Below are 23,388 nucleotides of genomic sequence, written 5' to 3' on the forward strand. Positions count from 1 at the left end.
GCAGGAAGTAGAACAGAGCAGAACATACAAAAGTTGAAAGGCAAGTGGTAGTGGTGGGTTTGGGAGGAGCTTGCAAGAGTCTCAGCTGCTTAGGGCTTATCCACACTTTCCTTTTGCCTCATTCTTTCCAGGCAGAGGTCCACCCTTTAATGCTCCATGTCCAATCGCTTTTTGTTTTGCCCTGAGCTTTCCCCATGAAAACCTGCTCTTTAAATTTGAATCAGAGCAAATGGATTTCCTGTGGATTGATGTTTGCTCGAAATGAGCTTTAAAGAGTGAGTTTTCACAAGGAAAGCTGTGGAGCAAAAAAAGGAAAATAAAAGGATGCTCGGACACAGAGCTTTAAAATGCAGACTATGGCCACAAAAAGTGACTTTAACAAGCAATGTGACACTCCTTTGATTGAGACATCATTTAAACAGTTTCATGAATGCTGAGGAAATGAGATTGCCCATTTACACTGATGGAGAGTCTAGAATCAGATGGCACATCTCTGATGGCATTGCACCAAGCGAGTTTTAGTATCCTGACAAGTCTGTTGATAAGCTTTTCTGGGATGGAGGCACAGTCTGAGTGATAACCCATTTCTGCAATGTCTTTACAGCTGTTTTACTCTGTTGAAAAGGCAATAACAGCTAACAGAGTCATGAAACAAGAGCAGATCCACCATCATTTCATTTCCAATTTTGGGAAGTTTCCAACGATAATGTCCTTGGAAGTGACTGGTGGTGCAAATCCACATGGGTTTATTTTAACTTGATTCGGGACTTTTGTAATTTGAACCTTAGGACTTTGCCATCCCTCTTTCAGACTTATCTCTGAAATAATGAAGACTGGAAGGTAATTTAAAGTTATTAAGGTTATTGTGCAGCATGCGCATGGTGAACAGCAAATGTCACTTCATTATTTCCAACCGAACCCTCCCAACTGACAGAAGCCCACAAGAACCTGCGGTAAAAAAAGTCACCGGGCTAGCAGAGAGGGCAGAGACTTAGCACAGCAAAGATTAACGTGGGCATTGTTCTGCCTCACACCAGAAAAATAGCAATTATTTCCTCTTACTTCAGGTTGCATTTGTCAAGCATAGATATGAAATTATGACACTTCCAATTCCTAATCCTAAGCAGTTGCTGAGACTCCTCAAATGCCTTGCCTGAATCCCACAGTTATGTACATATCACTCTCTGTTTCTCAAAGATGGAACTGCCTTGGAGATAAGAGGCTCTTGTAGGGATTTCTCCCCAAGTCCTGGGTCTACCAGAATTCCTGCGTATCCTCTGCCTTTTATAAGCTCTTTGGTCCCCTATGGAGGAAGCTGATAAGTCAAGCAAGAGCTCCGTCACCTTTCCAGCTCCCCTGCCCTCCAAGCTTATTGGTTAATGGAGGACCCAACAAAAAGGCAACACTCATCATCGCACCAATGCAACTGTCCTGTGCATAAGAGAAAGTGACCAAATCAGAAAGCCTTACTTACATGTGTGGGTCTTCTTTGTTACAGAAATACCTAGAGGGAAAGAGAGGAGAGTCACTGTTAGCAAACTGATTGGGACCATCCCACTAGCCATAGAGGGCCCAATAGCACCTCTGAGACTAATTAAAGCTTTTGCTTCTAACGTTGTCTATTTCTTCACACACCAAGAATGGAAACTCTGGCAGCAAGCCAAAGGAGAAAGTTTTTATTTATTTATTACCATATTTTGTTGGGTTTATATCCCCCCTCCCCCTTCCATGAGCTTGAGGTGCCATGCATAGTTCTCTGTCCTCATTTACTCCCCACAATAACCCTGTGAGGCAGATTAGTCTGGGAGGCAGTGATTGGCCTGAAGTCACACAGGGAGCAGCAGCAGAGCAAGCTGATCAGGCGCCTGGGACAGCACGCATGCCTGGCGCCCAGGGGCGAGGCCAACCACCCGCGGGGGCAGGGGCAGCCGGGGCAGAACGCTCTGCAGGGCCTCCAAGGAGTCTGCCTGCCTCCTGCTACATCCGCCCTACAGCTGAGGGGGAGGTGGCAGGTGGACTGTTTGACACAGCGTGGAGCCTGCAGGCGGCAAAGCCACTGAGTCACTCCCAGGAGAGACGCATGGCTCAGGCACGCTGCAAGCCCTGCGGTGAGTGCCGCCCAGCATTTTGTCACTTCCCTTAGTGGTGGCACCTGGGGCGGAACCCCCCACTGTACCCCCCTTCCTCTGCCCCTGTCTCTCAATAATAATAAAAAAGGAGCCAACACATCAGTATCCCATGCCCTCATCCAAGCAGCACAAGAAGGCATACTAAGGGTTTATATCCCACTTTGACCTCAAATGGCCTTATGAGGTGGGTCAACTGGATCCAAGATCACTAGGGAACTTAACAGCTCAACAAGGATTACAGCTCAGGTCCATACCCAGCACACCACAATGAAGAACTGAACGTAAGGTTATCATTTTTGTAAGCACTCAGCATCAGGAATCAGTTCATTTGTATTCCGAGCTAAGATGTTTGTAGAACGAGTTCAAACCACTAAAAAAATATTCCATGCACTTCAGTAAGGAACACAGGACAGAGAAAAGCCACATCTGAACAAAATGACCATGGATGTAGCCACTTCCCAACAGCATTTCAGGTGATATTTCTTTAAGTATTTTTTAATATTAAAAAATCCCATTTTAATATGGCTTTTAAAAAACTGTTTAAAAAGACTTGACTCAAGCAAACCCTATACAACAGACCTTTGTGGCATCTTAAAGACTAAGCAGTTTATAAGGTTTCACTTACGCCACCGACTCTGATGTTCTGTAATTCATGAAAACTTATGCCATAATAAATGTGTTACTCTTTCAGGTGCCCCAAGGCTCCTAGAACCCTTTGCTGCAACAGACTGACAGGGCTTAGCCTATGGAAACCCAATACTTAATTTCCTGAAACTCAGTCAGGACCATTTATCAAGGCTACCTTCCTGTGTAAGAGACAGAACTAGGAGCCAAAGAACCTGACTTTAAGTTAGGCAACAAGGGATGCAACTTTTCTATTTTCTTGAACACAGGGACCAAAAGATGATTAGAAACACAGAAGCGTTGTCCACCAAGCCTTTCTGGGAGTTCTTGTTTTAGGCCCTTCAACTCCTTGGCAATGTGCAGGGAATCATCACTTATGTAGGGCTTCTGTTCTCGGCTGCTGCGTATGTCACCGGGACATACATGAGCAGGGATTCCCCCATTCTGCCCCTGCCCCATTCAGTCCCTGTTAAACCCCTGCCCCACCCCTGCCAGTGATGAAAACTGTGCCTGTGTGGTCATGCATGACTTGAATGCTTGTGAGTGGGGAAATTGCCTGTATGGAACAATCAGACAGCCTGGACTGCAACTTTCCATCTCTGGTAGAAAAGCTATTTTGCCCAGGTACTGCCACCTCTTGCCAGTTTTAGCCCAATCCTAAGCACACAAATTCAGATCTTCCTTCCAAATAAGTGCACCTAGGATTGCAGGTTTAACTTTCATGTCATCTTTCTCTTTCCACAAGCAACTTATAGAAGTGGGGATTTTCATCCAACTCTATCTCTGTAGTTTGGAAATTCTTTTGTTTTTCTAGACGACATGGTTTTATATATTTTTTTAATTGTTGATGCTTTTATTGTTATCTTGCTTTGAGGTGTTTCACAGGAAGCCATTCATGAAACAAGCAAGCAAGCAAATAAGAACATAAGGAGAGCCAACTGGATCAGGCCAAGCACTCATCTTGTGTGGCATCCTGATCTCATAGTGGAAACCCACAAGCAGAACTCAAGCTCAACCAGGTGTCTGTGGGAAACTGGCAAGCAGGACTCAAGCCCAACAGCCCTCTCCCCTCCTGCATACCCTCCAACATTTCTCCGATGAAAATAGGGACGTCCTATTCAACAACAACAACAACAAATTATTCTCTAATACCCTGCCCATCTGACTGGGTTGCTCCAGCCACTCTGAGCAGCTTCCAATATATATATAAACATAATATAACATTAAACATCTAAAAACTTCCCTATACAGGACTGCCTTCAGGTGGCTCAGGGGGTCACATACCCCCCAACATTTCTCTGATGAAAATAGGGACATCCTATGGAAAGGTGGGACATTCCGGGATCAAATCAGAAACCGGGATAGCTTCTGTAAATCTGGGACTGTCCTTGGAAAGTAGAGGTACTTGGAAGGTCTGACGGTATTCTTTTGAGAACCACTGGTTTAAAATAAAGTTTTTAGAAAAACAAAAACACCCAGAAGCTGGGGAGAATAGGATGACACCAAAAACTATATGTCTTCCTGCCAGAGGCCACATCTGATAGTTCTCTTCATAGTGCTCAGAATAGTATGGCTTGTATGTAACACTAACCCATGACTTCTGTAAATCCAGGAGTGTCCCTGGAAAATAGGGACACTGGGAGGGTCTGTTCCTGTGTGAACTGGCATTCAGAAGTATTACTGCCGCTGGCCATGGAGGCAAAGCATAGCCATTGTGGCTAGTAGCCACTGCTAGTTTCCTCCTTCATCTAATCCTGTTTTAAAGCTCTTCAAGTTGGTGGCCATTACTGTCTCCTGTGGAAGCAAGTTCCTTTGTTTAACTCTGCACTGTGTGAAGAAGTACTTCCTTTTATCTGTCCAAAATCTTCCAAAGTTCAGCTTTGTTGGATGTCCATCAGTTCTACCATTAGGAGAGAAGGAGATACTTTTCTCTGTCTACTTTTCTCCATGCCATACATAATTTTAAGAAATCATCTTTCTTAATCTCCTTGCATGTGTTCAAAGAGACTCAAGCAGAAATCTGTCTCTCATCTCTAAGCATATATAATGGCATGCAGATAGCATGCAATATCCATGTTTTCATGCATTTTTTTTCAATCTTCGAATATACTTCTAAAGTGAACAAAACTCTATTTTGTTGCAAACAGACAAATTAGATTTGTTATAGTAACCTGTTAGCATGCATACTTGTTCAAAAATGTAAGCTGCAAAAATGGGAAAGTTGCTTTAAACCAATAGGCCCTGATTATAGATAAATGACATTTCAGTGTTTGCATTCAAGACTAAGCTCCTGCAATCACTTCCATGCAATCCGTGCTGCTCAAAGCACACAGTTCTCATCACACTGTTATCAGCAAAAGGATCCATGTCGTCTTGCTAATTCAGACCAACTCCCTGACATCAGCGAGCAAGTGTTCAGAGCAAAGCAAAAGGAAATGTCATGAAAATACCAGAACATAACACGGCCACGTCTATCACTGAGCAAATGTTTCAATATCGCACAATCAATCTTTTGGGCATTTGCATCTGACATTACTGATCAATGCAAATATATATGTGTATATATCTGAGGCTGATTAACTTCTTAGAGCACAGAATAATCTGTTGTGAGCAACTATTTTGTTTTGCACAGAAAATCTATCAGGGTTCTTCCCCATACAATATACATATGGTGACATTTACTACCACTTCAACAACAACAACAACAACAACAGGACATTCCACTCCCCAGAAAAGTCACAGTTTCATTTAAAAAAGACATTTCTTGACCTTTGCTAAGCAACTTCAAAAAGTGCTATCCATGCTATTCAATTTTTCACTTTAAAATAAAGACAAGCACACACAAAGATGCCTAAGTTCAGTCTTATGCACTTCTACTCAAAAGTAAGTCCAACTGAGTTCAACATTTCCATCATATATGCTGTATAAAAGGTATAAAATTGGGGTCATATTCTGGCCTAAGCATCACATAGTCTGAAATTACTTATGACACAGCTAGCTAGCGTTTAGGACTGATCAAAAATGGTCACACATTTGCAGGTGCTGAAATGGGTGTGTAATGGGGAGAAGTCACCAAATAGTCTCCATGTGGAATGGTTGCCACATAGCTTTCCATCTCTCCTTGCTGGCAGGATAGCTATCTTCAAATATCTGAAGGGCTTGCTTTCAGCTGCTCCAAAGGGGCCAAAGGACCCAAACTGATGGATTCAAATTACAATAAAGGAGGTCCCAAGTAAACATTCTGATGGCAAGAGCTGCTCAACAGTGGAACCGACTGGCTCAGAAGTTGGTGGGTTCTCCTTCATTGGAGGTTTCTAAGCAGAGGTTGGATGGCCTCAGGGATTCTGTAGTTGTGATTCCTGGATTGCAGGATAGCCCTTTGTGTGTGTGTGGGGGGGGTACCTACCAACCCAACAAGTCTATGATTCTTCTGCTGCTGCCACCACATCAACCCTTATGCCACCAGCAGTGTTGGCCACCAGCTGCTATTCCCCCCCCCTTCCAAAATGCCTCTGACACAGTGCAGTTCTGGGACATTTATTGGAAATGGGACCCACTTGTAAGTGTCCTGGTGGAGCACACTGGCTTGTTGGAGACAGTATGGTGGTCTAGATGGGCTTTTGGGTAAGAATGAGCAAGTCAGTCCTTAGGTTCTCATGGTTATTTTTTTTAAATCACCAACATATGTGCAGACACCTGAGCTTTCTGGGTATTAAAATATGTTTTATGACTGAAGGGTGATTGCTCCTTCAAATATTTACTCTCCATCTTTTGCCTGACATGGTATATAAGAGTCTGAATAACAACTGCCTCCCAGACTCCACTGTGTTTCCTGCTAACTCACACCTTCTGTTTCACTTTTAGCAGCATTGGAAGCCTGCAATTAAGATGGTGGATGGCACTCCAGAGCTCACAGGGAGCCTGGCAAAGAGGAAGAATAGACTGGCATGTAGACAGATGGGGAGATGCTCAACAGAAAAGCCCAAAGGGATCCAGAACTGGAAACAGAGCACAGGATCATTGTGTCCTTTTTAATCACCACACCATAGAAAAAAATATAGGGGAGAAAAGGAGAGAAACTAGAGCCACACACTGTAGGGGTTACAGGATCAGGCCTTCTCAGGTTAAGAGACTGAGGCTGCAATCCTAGCAATTCAATGGGATTTACTTCTGAATCAACATGCTGGGGTTGCACTCAAATATCTGGATCTCTGCAGGGTTGGACCTAGACCTCTAAGAGAGGAGTTTAGAAAAGCCATAGTGTTATACACCGGGGGGGGGGGAGGGGTCAGTCTGGATGACACTGGTGGGTCCCTTCCAAATCTGTGATCTTGTGTATGTGAGTAAGAACCTATGAGAGGAAATTTGCTAAACAGTGAGACCAGCTTCTTTGTTAACTTGGCTGGCCATTTAAGTACTACCATTTACATGTCTAATGGGTTTCCATAGAGATAAATGGGTGAGCTTTCCCCCTCTATACTTGGCTGGATGCCATATCATGCTAGGAAGGAGAACAGTAGGCCAAGAAACGTGTTACACATGGGAGAGCTGTTTGTGAAAGTTTTGGCTGATGCTGGAAGCTAGAGATACAAAGGCATGTATTGCTTTGTGCTGAACCCAAAGCTGAGTTTGGGGTTTCCATGGAAACCTAATGGGGAAGCAAGATTTCAAGGAGCATCAATGTTGTGAGCCTTCCAACCTATGGTAAGCTTGTATATCTGTGTAAATAAAACTATATAGCCTAAAGAAATCACAGTCTCTATTGGCCATTCCAAGGAAACCCAACCCAGGGTAAACACAGGAACCCCTGAAATCTCTTGCCACTCTGAGATTGGGGTGTAGGAAAGAATACGTTGGAGAACCAGTTGATTCACAGAGGATGGGAAATCCTGTGTCCCCCACCCCTGGATCTTGTTGATTTCTGGGGCCACTGGGAGTTGAAGTGCAGCAACAGGTTCCTCACCCCTGCCAAGCAACAAACGAAAAGGGGTCTACAGTAGCCAGGCTCAGGTGTTCTTTCCCAGGTTTGCAAAGGGGCTGATTTACAACAGCAGTTCTGTGGATCACAAAAGCGAAAACTCAAGGAGCCCTCCTTGGTGGGCTGAAACCCAAACTGAGGGCACAATGAAAACATGCCCTTGCTCAGGACAAAAAGACTATTATTAATCATCATCAGCCTGTATTACTCAAAGTGCTCCAAGTCATTTTAGTCCTTTATATATACATATATATTTGGAGGGGAGGTGTTAATGGACACTAATGCTTGTAGTTCATGCCAAAGGGGGATAAATTATGCAGAAGGTTGCAAGGACAGATGACAACAGATTCCAGGCATCAAAGAACTCTTTAAAAGATCCTTAATTTTGTATTTATTTTATTTTACATTTTACCATGCCCCATGTCCCTTTAACTGTTTTCTAGTGCTCAGTGGTAAAAGTGCAGCTGTGACCAAGATGCCACCTTCCCACAACACAACATGAATTCTGGCGCTTGGGTCATGAGATGTTCACCTGCTCACCTGGCTTTCTGAGGGGACTGATGAAGCTGGCCTTCCCCACTCTGGTGTCCTCTGGGTGTTTTGGACTACAACTTGTTTGTGTAATGTGAACAATGGGTTAAATGTTACAGTGTGTGGTCTCTTGACTTGAGGACGTTCTGAGATAAGGGTGTCGGGTGCATTGGGTTACTATAGCAACACCAGTGAGGCCAAGTGTATGCTGAGTCATTCATTCTCCCATTGGTTCTGGAGATATGCTTTCATGTATAATAAGTCCTGTTGCATGTTCTGATGCTGTACTGTTTGCATGTCAGGGTTTACTTCTGAATCTTTGACAGTCAGGGGAAGATGCTGTGGGTTTTATGCAGCAGCGTCAGTTAGCATGGTGATAGTGTTAGTGGATCTCTCTGTACTTTCAAAGACCAGAAGAACTGTATATAGTAAATAGTAATGCTTAGCTTTGTCTTGTGTCTGGAGACAATACTTTCTTACTTTGAACTGTGCAGGAGAGGAGTTCCCCCTTCTTAACCGGGGGCTCTGGAAGAACTGCTGGGGGCAGGAAATCTCTGAAGACTCTGCTGGGCCTCTGTGTCCTCTGCTGATGCATCACACTGGATGAGTCATCAACACAACTCCCATCAACCCCAGCTGATCCAAAAGGATCTTGAGGGTACCAGGTATGGCTTAAAGGTGCCCTATGAAAAGTCACAACATTTAAACCACCAAAGAGACTCTGACATTGAGATTCCCCGATGGGTGGTTGTACTTTACCCTACCAAAACCATGAGCCTCCTTCTTCCAGGACATTTGTGTGTGTGCGCGTGTGTGTCTAAATTCTTAATCCTCCTGGTAGCCATCATTTTATGGAGGCAGCAGCACCAGTGACAGTAAAATATTGCCACGCGTGGCAAACGCCCTCTGTACAAGCTGTGGACGTTTTCTTCCCGGTGACATTCAAAGAACAGAAGCTCCTTCAACGGACGCCGCTCCCTAATGGGAACAATTCATTTAGCCTGTGCTAGATTCTGCACAGAGCTACCTGGCTGTAAAATGTGCAACTTCCTGAGGGGAATCAATCCACCCAGCCGGCCTTGCCTGCAATTTGATTCATTGTATCTGGCGCAACACTTTCTCTTTTACTTTGAACGACTTTAGACAAAAGGAAAATGAAAAGAAAAAATGAAAAGAAAAAAGGGGGCAGGAAACAGTCTTGCATCACTGGTCCTTTTTAAGCAGAATCCAGCCCCATATTGTCATGAGCCCCAAAAGACATAATGGAGGGGTTGGTCAGATCAAGACAGGGGGTCCCAGTAGTGTAGCCCCCCTCCCTGCTCTGATCTATCCTCTATCCTGTCATTAGGAAAGAAATTGAACACTGGGAAAGCAAATGCCGACATCATAATGTCGGTGTGCAAATCTATGGCGCGACCGCATTTGGAGTACTGTGTACAGTTTGGGTCACCTCACCTCGGAAAGGATATTGTGCAATTGGAAAAGGTTCAGAAAAGGGAACCACGGCTCCATTCCCATTCTCAAAGGGTGTGGCAGGAGAGGATGGCAAGTGGAGTGGGAAGATTCAAGGACAATCAAATCAATATTTAAACATTTCAGTGCAGTACAGTATAGTATCAAATAAAAATAATAATTACAGAATATGTATTGATACCTTTTCAAAATGAGAGCAAGACCATCAAGTGATACTGCAAGCTCACACTTCTCATGGAGTTTGAATACTTAAGGTACATATGTAAGAAGCTTGTTTATAATTATAATTTGGGAATGATTCATGTTCTTCTGTAGCTGCAATGTTTTATACTTTCTGGAATCCTATGGTGATATTGGTATAGTTTTGGGAAGGGAGACCCCCCCAACCCCCCCAACTCTAGAAATTAATAATTGGTAGGATTTTGATTATTTCGGATATGAAGGCAGAAGACAAGCTGCAGAGAAATTCCTGGGCTAGCCTATGCAAAACGACCTGGCCAAGCAAGGGCCATTGGCAAGGAAAGAGACCTGTCTCCCCCCCTTACCCTGAGGTGTGAACAGAGGCTGGGTTTGGGACATTGCCAGGGTAACTGGGTGTGAGGTAACCGGAAAAGAGCCTTTTGAGCAATGGTTGCTGAGAAGAAGAAGCAGGAAGAAGGTTGGGGGATCCATCTTGGGCAGGCAGGCTGCAGGCTGACTGGGAGAGATCCCTTGGATTCCAGGGCTGCACTGCTGTAGGGTACAAGCCCCTCTTGAGGTGACCATGCTGCAAGATCAGAAGTCCCTCCACGCAGACTGAAGGTATAAATGGGTGAATAAACCATATTTCTTAAAGCTATGACAGTCCCTGCCATTTCTCAATTCTCCAAAGGAGACCACAGACCCTGGGTGAGTTCCAGGAACCCCATGGGCTCTCAACAGAGAGATGAAGAGGCACTCAACTTTTGTAACAATATTATGCAGTAGTTTTGTTCTATGTTATAAATCAAGCACTGCTGGGAATTCTTTCCTTTTGTTTTCCAATGTATTTCTTATCAATAAAATTGGTGTGGTCCTTCTCTCATAATGCTATGAGATTCCAGTTCCTATCAGCCCCAGCCAGCAAGGGCCAATTGGCTGAGGATGGTGGGAGTTGTAGTCCAGCACTGACTAGAGCAGGCTTCCTCAACCTCAGCCCTCCAGATGTTTTTGGCCTACAACTCCCATGATCCCTAGCTAGCAGGACCAGTGGTCAGGGATGATGGGAATTGTAGTCTCAAAACATCTGGAGGGCCAAGGTTGAGGAAGCCTGGACTAGAGGGCTGCAGGTTCCTCATCCCTGATGTATAACTTATAATGACATTGTGTCTGTTATGTTATCTTTTTAGTGCCATGGGAAGATAATGAAGCTGGGCAGCCACCAGCAGGGATGGGGAAGGAACCTGATTCAATTCTCGTTTAAAGACACATTTATCCAATTTGCATTTTCTGAAACAAAATGAAAACCAAAGCACAGTCATCCTTCGAAATTTGCACTTCTCTGAAATTTACTATACCACTCTTCAGCCAATCAATATTTACAAAAATGCATAAGTTAAGGGAAAGTGGGTACAGAAAATTATGTATTAGTCAAAATAGCACACCAGAATGATTCCTTTTAGGAATAACTGCTTGCAAAACATGTGTCTCTTAGTCAAAACGTCATACAAAAATGTGTTTATCTGGAGAAATTAGCACTTGATCACTGAAGAATTTTCATGAGGATCTTTTTTCTTTTTCTTTTAAAAGCAAATTGCTGTAGAAATGTGTAGAACTGAATTTAAGATTTAAAAAGTGTGAAACTGAGAGAACTGAAATTGATAGATCCATCCGTTCCTCACCCCATCATGCGGGAAGGAAGGAGAGTATCAAGACCATTTCTTTAGCCTCCTGTTTGTGCCAGAGGCTTTAGCAGTGGCATCTGCTTTCAACGCTAAGACTTGCCTCAAGACATGCAAAGTGAGAATGGACTACAGTGCCCCTGAGTTGGTACAGAGTGCTACTGTCCCTCCTCACTGAATAACTGCAAGAGTCCAAACATATCAGGTATTTCCAGGCATCTCATTTGCTAGAAGTGAACTACTGGGTGAGTGTAAAGTGTGTGGTGGGTTTGTGGGGAGATCCAGGAGCCCAGCCTGGTGTTACTCATCTGCTCAAATGCACTGGAGAAAAAGCAAGGCCATCCTTCTGCCCCATATTCACATTCCCCCCTGCTCCAATGACCTGCAAAAGCTAGTGCATTAAATTAGGAAACAGACAGATTCAGAGGAGCCTGTCATTTCCACTGATGTGATAAGAAAATTAGCGCTGTACTCATTAAGCAGCAGAGGTTAAGGGCTCTGCACTTGACCACAGAAAGCAATGTCTGGATTTCACCTTGAAAATGTTCTGTGATCAGAACTGCAGTCAGACACAACACCCTTTGTAACATGTAGAGAAACGTGGCTGCACTGAAAGCCAGCCAGTGACATTGCTGGTGAACTCCCAATGCAGACCCCATGGTATTTAACAGAGTGAAGAGGGGGGCATCAGGGGCCTCTTTAAAATAAGCTGTTCCCCCCATTGCCCCCTTTCGTAGTACTTTCTACGCCTGGTGCACCCTTGGGCCCCTTCCGCTGGGGAAACAATGGTCAACGCCATTTAAGTGCTCAGGAAAGCTGTGAAGGCTTTTTGTGTTCTGCAAGAAATCTTTGTTTATTGCAGTGTCCTTCACAGCTGTTTGTGTTTGCGTGTTTGTTTCAAAGTTGAGCTGATTAAACCCATTCCTCTTTTTTGACTCTTCATTGTGGATTCACTCTGACCTGCATTCCACTCCTACATTCCCATTGAACCAGAGGAACATCTAAAATCTGTGAACCATAGTGCCACATAATAGTGGTTTCATGTTTGTAGGAAAGCGAACTTCCGCCCTATTGATACCAGGCAGGTGCCTTCACTCAATTCTTTTTGGTAGCTGCTGAAAAACCTTTTTGTTTAGACAAGCCTGCTGAGATATGTAGTATGCTGATGTGTGTTTTTATCTGGTTTTAGCTTATTGTTGATTTTAATTATCTTTTACTTTTTGATAGCTGTTTTAAATTTTTTATTGATTGTTTTATTGTGTTATTCTTTTTGTAAACGAGAAACTGAGGTAAACACAAACTGTCAGGTTTCTTCTTCCCTAGCTGTACACAGAACCATACCCTGGATCCACAATGTACCAGGAGAAGAGGCGTGAACAAATGGGAAGAATGGAAAGCTACAATGAAAAAAAAAAGCCCACAAACCACCCTAGACAAAATTAAGAAATGAAATCAGAGTGGGGTGGGGGAATGCCCAGTACATCAGTTTCACATCCAGGAAATTCTGAACTGTGAAATCTGGGGATAAATCTGCAGAGAACTCTGTGAGTATCCATAGTTTATTGCTTTTATTGTTCATACTGTGAATACTGTAGCTGTTAGTTTGTAAATCACCTTGGGTACTATTGATAGAAAGTCAGGATATCAGTGGACTAAATAACTAACTGAAAGCTCACGCAGCTCTGCTTACAATTATCTTTTGCATATCTTCCACAGCAGTGCACGATTGCCAACAACCACAATCTATTGCTGTTTGTTGAGGTTGGAGGGTTTTAATTCCTTTTGAGGACTTTGTTTCCTCTGGAAGCACTGGACAGACTTTTCTTTTGGTGCTCTCAAAAAGCAGAAGTCTGCAGGCACAGGACAGGCTCAGAACTCCGTGTTCTTGGGAGATTCAAAGCTTTTAGGAGCTGCTTGCTTTAGAATCTCTCCAAAGAGAAGCTTCTCAGAACCTGCCTGCTGAATTGCACCAGAGTTGCTGCAAAGGGGTAATTAGCGATTATGAAGCAAACGAGCAAGAAAGGGGAAAATGAATAATGTGAAATTATACTCTGCTCTTACTACTATGCAGTTTGAATTCACAATTATGTGTAACTACAAATTAAAATTATAAAATCATTGTATAATTATATGCCACTGTTCAAATGCTCCATAATAGTGTAACAGTCTTAATTGAAGGAGGTGAGTGGGTCGAATGCAGGGATCCCTGCTTCTGTCATCCTAATTTTTTTATATAAAAGGGGTGGGAGCAAGGGGGAAATAAAGGTGTCAGAAGAATAGATCTCTGCATTTAGACTGACTCACCTCCCTTAGCAAAGGGTCTGGGAATTTTGTGCACAATCAAAGCCAGGCAGACATAGGTAAAACTTTGTTTTAGCAGTATAATTTACTGTGGTGTTATCTTGTTGCTAGTATTCTGAAAAAAAACCTCTGGAAGTCAGAAATCCTTGCTGATCTACTGTAAAACACTTTAAGGTCTCCCAGTAGATCTAGACATACCTCATTTTTCACACTCCTTGACAGTGACATGCAATAGAAAACTTTTCATCTGATTTTTGTGTGTTCATTTTCAAAGACGCATCTGTTTCATTTCCTCTTTCCCTTCGTTTTAAAGGACACTCATTTGGTCTTCTGCTGCCTGTGACTTTGGTGTTTTCCATCCAACAACAGCGGCAAAAATGTGGCTAACTTGATAGCCTACAACTCCCACACGGCAGCAGATCTGTCAGGAAGATTGGACAAAGGTTCCCCCTTGATAGACAATTAAAACAGGTGTCCAGACACAGGATAACTCCTGTCTACAGCTAAAGAGCTTCAGAACATAGGAAGCAGCCTTATAAAGACTCAGAGTCCACCTAGCTTAGTATTATCTACACTGAGAAATATCTAATGACAGAGAAATAACTAATGACCGGCAGAGCCAGAGCCAATCACAGATTGAGCTAACTACCTCGAGTTTTGTTGGCCTCCACGCAACCGAACAAAGCTGGAAAAGGTTCTCTTCAACGCTTCGAAAACAAAGCCTTTTCATTCTGGAAAAATCGCAGAGGAATTGAATCAATATTTGCTGGGCCAAAGGACCATGAGACTGAAAGTGTTGGCCAAATATTTTTTTCCAGAGTCAGTGAAAGAAGCTGCCTAATTAGCAGAGCCAAACGCTGCATGGTGTTTCTTTCACACTTAAAGACCAGCTCTGGAAGCAGGAAGGGAAAACAATAAAGAAGCTGAAGTTCAAAGAGCAGAGCCTGCTCAGCTGCCTGCTCTCCTCTGCTCTCGGCTCATTGCTTACAAACTGCAGAAAGGATTAAGGTGGACAGGATGCCTGCCAAGTTTCAGCTCCTAAGTCAGTGACTGCATCACGGGGGGGGGGGGGGCAGGGGGCTGGGGGGAGGGGGGAGGGGAGGAGGGAGACTGGGGGGGGGGAACCCCTGTGGCTCATTGGTGGTGAGTATTCTCCTGCAACTACGCAAAACACATTTGGAACTTCAGAGTAAGGGTGAGCAAGAGTGGCATGATAAAAAAATATACAATTATGCATGTGAAAAGTGGACAGAGGAAAAATTCTCTCTCTCTCCTCCCACTAGGACTTGTGAGCTCAAATGAACACGAATGCTGGAAGAACAACTTGTTCATGCAACACATAGTTAGACTATGGAACTCATTCCCACAGGAGGTAGTGATGGCCACCAATGTGGATGGCTCTAAAAGAGGATTAGACAAAAGGAGGCAGCTTTGATGGCTGCTAGCCACATTGTCTATGCTCTGCCTCAATAGTTGGAGGCAGCACTCCTTCTGAATTGCTGGAAACCACAGGAGGGGAGATTCCTGCTTGCTGGTTTCCCACAGTCATCTGGTTGCTGGGCTAGATGAGCCATTGGCCTGATCCTGCAGGTTCTTTTAACAGAACATGCCATTCCTCTAGAGTGGCAACCACACACACTTGAGATCTTCAAATATGGTGTGTCTGTGCTCACACACATGTGTACCCAAAAGGGTAATAATTAACTAATGTAATGGAAATGTGCCCATTACATTAAGCAAGAGCTGCTGTCAAGAGCATCTCTTTTCAAAGAGCCACCAGCTGGGGAGTTATACTACCGTTAAAAGAAGCTCAATCATGTTGCTGTTATATGGAGCTGGAAAATATAGGATCTTTGATTTTTTTATGCTCCTGTCATGTTTGCTAGAGTGAAGGACCTTGAGAAAGGAAGAGGGAGCTGAGCTCCTTGAGGCTGCAGGTGGCCTTGCTTCTAGGTAAGCAACGGCTGTTAGATTCCTTGCAAGTGAAAAGCTAGCACTGCAGGAAGAATGGTTCAAGCCCAGCCTGCTCCTTCAATGCTAGTTTTCCCATTTAAGGGAACCTGCTTTTGTTTCCCAAGGAGAGTATTTAAAAATGTGGTCTTGTGCTGCCACCTGAGTCCTGAGCCATCTAAGGCCTTCTGGTGAAAACCAGCACTTAGGCCTGGCTAACTGGTAGCCAGTGCAGTCAGGCCAGGACTGGTGCTATGTGTTCAGACCATCTTGCCCCGGTGAGCAACCTGGCCACTGAATTCTGGGTCAGCTGCAGTTTCTGAGCCACTGTCAAAGGCAGGCCTATCTATAAAGCACTGCAGTAATCTAGTTTAGAGGTTACCAGAGCATATACAACAGAAGTTATCCCTGCCCAGAAAGGGATACAGCTGGGCCACCAGCCGGAACTGATGGAAGACACTCCATGCCACTGAGGCTGCTTGAGCCTCAATTGACAGCAAAGCCTCCAGAAGTCCCCCCCCCCCCCAAGCTGCACACCTGCTCCTGATGCCAAGGCAACTAAAGACTTAAAACGCCAAGAAGAAAACAAGAAGTAATGCGTGACCACAGCCTTCCTCCGTCTGGTGCCCTCCATACAGGATGTTCTGGACTACGGGTTGGTGAAGGCTGCCTTATTGGGAGGACCCGACTATCATTCCACATAGCTCCCCACTATGTTCTAACCAAAATGCAGAATTCTATTAAGTCTCTTCACCTTCACTGCAGTTGTTCCCTGCAGTTGGAAACAATTCCAAAGGGAATCAAGTCATGCTAAAGGAAAATCAAGTCTATACCCAAGATTAGATTGTCCCGTGACAAGGGAGTCACACGTGGGTGGCGCTGGGGTTTAAACCACTGAGCTTCTTGGGCTTGCTAATCAGAAGGTCAGTGGTTTGAATCCCCATGACAGGGTGAGCTCCCGTTGCTCCGTCCCAGCCTCTGCCAACCTAGCAGTTCGAAAGCATGCCAGTGCAAATAGATAAATAGGTACCACTGTGGCAGGAAGGTAAACAGCGTTTTGGTGAGCTCTGGCTTCCGTCACAGTGTTCCGTTGTGCCAGAAGTAGTTTAGTCATGCTGCCACATGACCCAGAAAGCTGTCTGTGGACAAATGCTGGCTCCCTCAGCCTGAAAGCAAGATGATTGCCGCAACCCCAAAGTCGCCTTTGACTGGACTTAACTGTCCCGGGGTCCTTCACCTTTTACCTTTCTACAGCCACACAGCTGCAAGAGCCTGCATCCAGCATCTTTCAACTCCAGAATAACTTGCCAAGGTATTACAAGAACAACATAATGCCTTCTCCGTCCTCTTCAGAGCTTTAAAAATCTAACAAAAAATAAGCAAAGCTTGCTGCACCCTAGAGACACTAACAGCTTTAGAGATCCATCAGCGAAACTAAACAACTCAGAAATCTTAAAGCCACCAGATAGCTCCCCCCCCAAAAAAAACCCCTTTGCCTATCAGAGCCTGTGCTAACAGAATCTCTGCAGGTTTGCCAAAGCCCATCTTTGGGATCTCAAGGAGAGAATGCACCAGCACAGAAGCAGAGGCAGATTTAGAGCAGTGTGAGCGATTCCGCTGCACTGTGTGCCAAGCTTAGGGATGCTGCAGGGTGTCACAACTATGATGTCCTGAACTGAGCAGAATGGAAGGTGAGAGGCAGGGGGACACATGATGGAATCTGAAAGACCAAGTCCACCCCTGATAGGAGGGTGGTTTGTTGGCAGGCTCGTGTAAACAATCCCCTATTCCAAAAGGGCAGTGCTCTAGCAGCTTTTGTGAGGCTGTCAGGGCCCAGCAGAAAATGAGAACCAGGTAGTCATATTCTGGGACAGAGAGAGTGGTGGACTTGGGTACTATGGTGCCCTGTAGGAGGCCAAAATCTGATGCCCTGTAGGAGGCCAAAAGTGGGGAAGAGGGTGCTGGGCTTTGGGAAGGAGGCGTGAGGGCTCTGGTGGAGTCCTAGAGTTTCCTATCTCCTTCCCAAAGCTGGGAAAGTGCTAACTAGGCTTTGAGAAGGATGCTGAAGGACTCTGTAGGAGTCTGTGCCTCGCTTACTGGTCTTTGAGACAGCACTCCCTTGGCTCAGCATCCAATGCATGTCCACTGCTTGCCCAACCCTGACAGAGAGAGGTGTGTGGTTCCAAACCTAGAGGTCAAGATCCAAGATGTCCATTTGGGGAAAAGAGCAGGCACGCTGCACAGTCTTCCCACCAGAGACAAGCTGCTCAGAGTGAGGGGTTAGCGCTGAGGCCTGGCCTTTCTCAAGCCTGGTGGGCAGGGATTGGCTCTTGAGGATCAGCTGGTGGAATGTTCAGGCAGGTTGATTCTGCAGCCTAAAGGGCAGGATGCTGAAGGTATCAGATGGAGTCACTGGCATGTCCTGGCAAGGCTGAGAAATAACTCCTGTCCAAAGCCCTGAAAAATTGCTGTCAGTCAATCCTGAACAAGGTGAACCAGAGTCTGAGAAAAGAATTCATTTTACCATGTTTCAATGAGCAGTGGCGGGTACCACACAGTGCATCCAAAACAATGGAGGTTGTGCATGGCACGTGGGTACGTGGACCTCCCCTAAGGAAGAGAGAGACGCAGAATGCAAAAAGATTGCCAAGCATGTGCATGGATGGTGGCATTTGGGAGGTGCCCACAGAAGGAGCATCACCAGCAGCTTGCATGGATTGACAACTGAGGCAAGAAATCAACTGACCTTTCAATTTAAGTATCCAAATGCTAATCAACCTGAGGGGAAGCTTGATGGTATTAAATGCTATTGGCACTCATTGTGAACGTCTCCAAAAGAGAATTTTAAAAGCGGGAGACGTAAACATGGGTGGCTTTTATGCAATGGAGGGAATGTGGGGAGTGACAGGAGTGGGAGAGCAGCAGCCTGGGTTAGCAAAGCCAGACAAGGAACTTCTTGTAAAGAGGGCACCTAAGAACGTAAGAAGAGCCTGCTGGATCAGGCCAATGGCCCATCTTGTCCAGCGTCCAGTTCCCACAGTGGCCAGCCAGATATCCCAAAGGGAAACCAGCAAGCAGGATTCAAGTGCAAGAGCACCGCCCCCTCCGTGGTTTCCAGCAACCGCTGTTCAGAAACATTGCTGCCTCCAGCTGCCAAGACAGAAGAGAGCTATCATGGCCAGTCAGAAAGCATGGTGGTCTCCACAAGAGGCAACTCCAAGAGCCAAATGTTGGTGCTGAACTGATTCCCAGGCAGATCAGTTGGGGAAGGACCACAGCCCAAACTGCTCTGGATATTAGGGTAGACTAACCAGGGCCACATTCACACCATACATTTTAACGCACTATGATGCCACTTTAAAGAGTCATGGCTTCTCCCAAATAATCAGGGGAGCTGTAGTTTGTTAAAAGATTCTGGGAGTTCTTAGGAAACCTTCATTCCCCTCACAGAGCTAAACTCCCAGTGGCTTAACGATCAATCACTCCCTCACAGGGAGCTCTGTGAGGAGTTTATGGTGTCTTCCAAGAATTCTCAGCACCCTTAACAAACTATAGCTCCCAGAATTCTTTGGAGGAAGCCATGGCCAAATGTATGGCATGAATGTGGCCCTGATTCAATCCAGGTGGATGACCCAGACTGGATCATGTGTCCACTCCAGTGTCCACAGTCCTGAGGATCCCTTTGCAAGAGGGGATCCCTTTCAGAGCATCCCTCATATGGGAAAATCTGGATTGAGGGAGGGGAATGCAATGATCTGGAGGAGAACGTCATTTGGGCGACAGAGAATTAATGAAAGTACAGGGAGCTTAGTAGTCACATTAGACAACTGGGTGAATGAGGGCTTCAGTGCATTGCAGAACAACTGGAGCTGGATGAGGGCTTTGAAGTGAATGTAAGGCACGTTCAGCCACCCCTCCCTGTGTCATCATTTAGGCAAATCTTACTGACTCCATGACATCATTGTGTTTGCACGAGATCCCTGATTGGCTGGGATCATGAGATGAAGGAGAGAGATGAACAAACCTTGATGATATATTTTCTCCTTTAAATCCTATCATCATCATTAATAATAATTTTATTTATACCTCACCCATCTGACTGGGTTCCCCCAGCCACTCTGGGCAGTTTACAACATATATACAACATAGTAAAACATCAAACGTTAAAAACTTCCCTTGTCTTCTAAAGTTTGCATAGTTCTTTATCTCCTTTATCTCCTTGACACCTGAAGGGAGGGTGTTCCACAGGGGTGGTGCCACTACTGAGAAGGCGCTCTGCCTGGTTCCCTGTAACTTTGCCTCTCGCAGGGAGGGAGCCACAAGAAAACCTTCAGAGGAGCACCTCAGTGTCCAGGCTAAATGTTTGGGGTGGAGACACTCCTTCAGTTATACTGCTCCAAACAACAGATTTAAGACTTAAAGCCTTCCACCCGGTATTAAAACAGCAACAGCCCAAACAGCAGGGAGGTTTACTGTTAGGGTGTGTGCTTTTTGAACCTCTTGAAAGCTTGCTTTTTGCCTCAGAGATATTTAGCGACAAAATTCAACCTAATCCTAATGCTATCCACAAGGTGAGAGACTGATCCTGTTAAGACATTACTGACTGACTGATTGATTGATTGATTGATTGATAGATATTGATTGATTGTGTTTATATCCCACCTTTCACCCCAAGGAGTTCAACCATGACATGAATGGTTCCCTCTTCATTTAATCCCACAATAACCCTGTGAGGTAGATTAGGCTGTGAGGCAGTGACTGGCCCAGGGAGATTCCTGGCTGAGTGGGGATTTGAACCCTGGTCTCTCCTAAGTCCTAGTTTGACACTCTAACTCTGAGCTTTCCAAACTGTGTGTCAAGACATGTTAGTGTGCTGGCTGCAGGGTGTAGGTATTTCATGTGAATACTCCCTGAGCTTTTCCTGGGGTTGGAAAGTGATTATTTTATCCTCCAGTTTGCTAGTAAAGCTGAATTACTGTGTCACGAAATGATGCATGTCTAAAAAATGTGTCACCACCAACATGAAAAGTTTGGAAAGCTCTGCTCTAACCATTGCACCACACTGGTTCTCCACCACTCTCCACCACCAGAAGTCACTAGAAGTTGACTGTCACCTGGTAAACTAGTGGTTAAGGAAGAAGAAATCCCACCTGTTATAGAAAAATGTCAGCAGCACTACGTTACAGAATTGAGAACCCCAAGGTCATGGCACAGATAATCAAAAAAGCACAGAGAGAAAATTAAAGGAAGTAAGAATGCAATGAGAGGGCATTCAGGAGAGCCTATAATCCTCCATAGAAAGAACACTAATTATACTTCCGCATCCTCTTATAATTAACCCCAATCTAAAAAAAAAAAATCCTATAAAATAAAAAGCAGTAATAACTTTCATACACAAACTCATTCTTAAACTTATGAATCTTCCCTGCCTTTTCTGTTCATGGGTCTTCCTTTCCCAATTTCAGATAATTCTTGCCAGCTTATGAAACACGTCAAAATATTTGGTCTGTGCTAATTGCCAAATCATAGAGGTTAAAGACGAAGGAGCCAGTACTTATTCAGCAAGGAACGTAACGTAACTGCTTCTCCCTTCCTCCCATAGATCAGATAATTTAGAAACATGATTAATCTTTAGAGGAGCAGAGAAGTTGAGCAAGGGGGGACGGCGCTTGCAATATAATGGACATTGTTCAAATAATTCCCATTCTCAACCTCAGATTTCAGCTTTAAGCTGTGTGGAAGATTATCCTGGCGAGCGCACTGAATTCTGAATGCATCACCCTTCCTCTGTAACGCTGAGCTCAGTTCCTCCAGTGTGAACCATTATGGAACCCAAAGAACAGCATCTGCACACAAGATGGAGGGAGGGGCACTACCAGGGTTGCAGACGGGGCGCACCCCAAGGGTGGGGGAGGAGATCTATCCAAACAGTCCAATGAGGAGTGAGCATGCTGGCTGTAGGCGGGGAAGGGAAACCACAGGGGTGGAAAATGGAATGGTGTACCCTGAGAGAGAGAATGGCAGGCTGGCATTCTGGACACTGCAATATTTCTTTCTTTCTTTATTCATTCATTCATTTCCTTAAGAACAGCAACTACCAAGCCTTCATCACAAAGTTACCGTATTTAATACACATCTAACAAAGAAGGGGGGACGCAGGTGGCACTGTGGGTTAAAGCCTCAGCGCCTAGGACATGCCGATAGAAAGGTCGGCGGTTCGAATCCCTGCGGCGGGGTGCGCTCCCGCTGCTCGGTCCCAGCGCCTGCCAACCTAGCAGTTCGAAAGCACCTCCGGGTGCAAGTAGATAAATAGGGACCGCTTACCAGCGGGAAGGTAAACGGCGTTTCCGTGTGCGGCTCTGGCTCACCAGATGCAGCTTTGTCACGCTGGCCACGTGACCCGGAAGTGTCTCCGGACAGCGCTGGCCCCTGGCCTCTTGAGTGAGATGGGCGCACAACCCCAGAGTCTGTCAAGACTGGCCCGTACGGGCAGGGGTACCTTTACCTTTTTTAACAAAGAAGGGATCCCAACCAAAGCAACCAGACCATCTTGGTTGTGAGGCCTGGAAGGGAATTTCCCACCTGGCCTGGGAGCATAGGAGCCAACTCCTAGGGGCTGAGGTCCCTTCGTGCCCCTCATAAAATATTTTCTGATCCTGGACACAGCATACACGCATGACCATTAGCAGCAATAGATAGCCTTATCTTCCATGGATTGATCAATAAAGGACTGCCTCCCTCCACATGAACCATCATCTGAGGTTCTTCTTCTACAGGGTTGTTTCTGTTCTTCTTTTTATAATGTATTTTGTGTTTTTTATATTGTAATTTTATGTGGTCACAACCCTGGGATCTACGGGTATAGGGCGGTATACAATTTTGATAAAGAAAGAAATATAATAATAAAATGTTAGTGGCCTCCTCTGGGAATGAGTTCCATGGTTTAACAATGTGCTGTGGGAAGAAGTTCTTCCTTTTGTCTATCCTGAATCTCACACCATTCACCTTTATTGGGTGATTCCATTGGGTGATGAGAGAGGAAGAAAAACATCTCTACACCATGCATAAATTTTACATACACCTCTATCATATTCCCCACACTTGCCTTTTTTCTAAACTGAAAAGCCCTAAACGTGGTGAGTCTTCTTCACAGAGGATTTGCTTCATCCCCTTTCTCCTGCAGAGGCAGAATATGACCCTCTGGATCCTTGGGGAGAGCTGGCAAAATCTAGTTTGGGACTCAGGGTGGTTTTCTTGATAGCAACCTTTTTGAACGTGAGATGCGCATCAGAATTGTTCAGCTCAGCCGCTGCCTGCTCCCCTCTGCCCTGCCAAAGCCCTTCTGATCTGCTTTCACAGGCACAGGAGACTGGTTCCTCTCTCTGGTTTGCTCAAGCGGGAGCTTCCCAGCCTACTACAAAATGACATTCAGGCCTCTTGCCTTCACGCACTCCATAAACCACTTAGCTTTAAGTGGTCTCAGAGAGTCCCCCACTGACTTCTGTGGCGCTACTCCTGATTAAGTGCTTCAAGGCTTGCAAAC

General features: G+C 45.0%; 1 protein-coding gene across 1 annotated transcript in view; it reads right to left on the reverse strand.

Moving 5' to 3' along the window:
- The window catches only part of RORA (RAR related orphan receptor A), a 359,488-nt gene that overhangs the window by 121,874 nt on the left and 214,226 nt on the right, over window positions 1-23,388 (reverse strand). The window contains exon 2 of the mRNA XM_083712718.1: window positions 1,475-1,504. Within this exon, the coding sequence (XP_083568844.1) occupies window positions 1,475-1,504 (30 nt within the window). The remainder of the gene's footprint in view (window positions 1-1,474; window positions 1,505-23,388) is intronic.

Source organism: Podarcis gaigeae (genome assembly GCF_964106915.1).
Source record: "Podarcis gaigeae genome assembly, chromosome: 14".
Lineage (NCBI taxonomy): Eukaryota > Metazoa > Chordata > Lepidosauria > Squamata > Lacertidae > Podarcis > Podarcis gaigeae.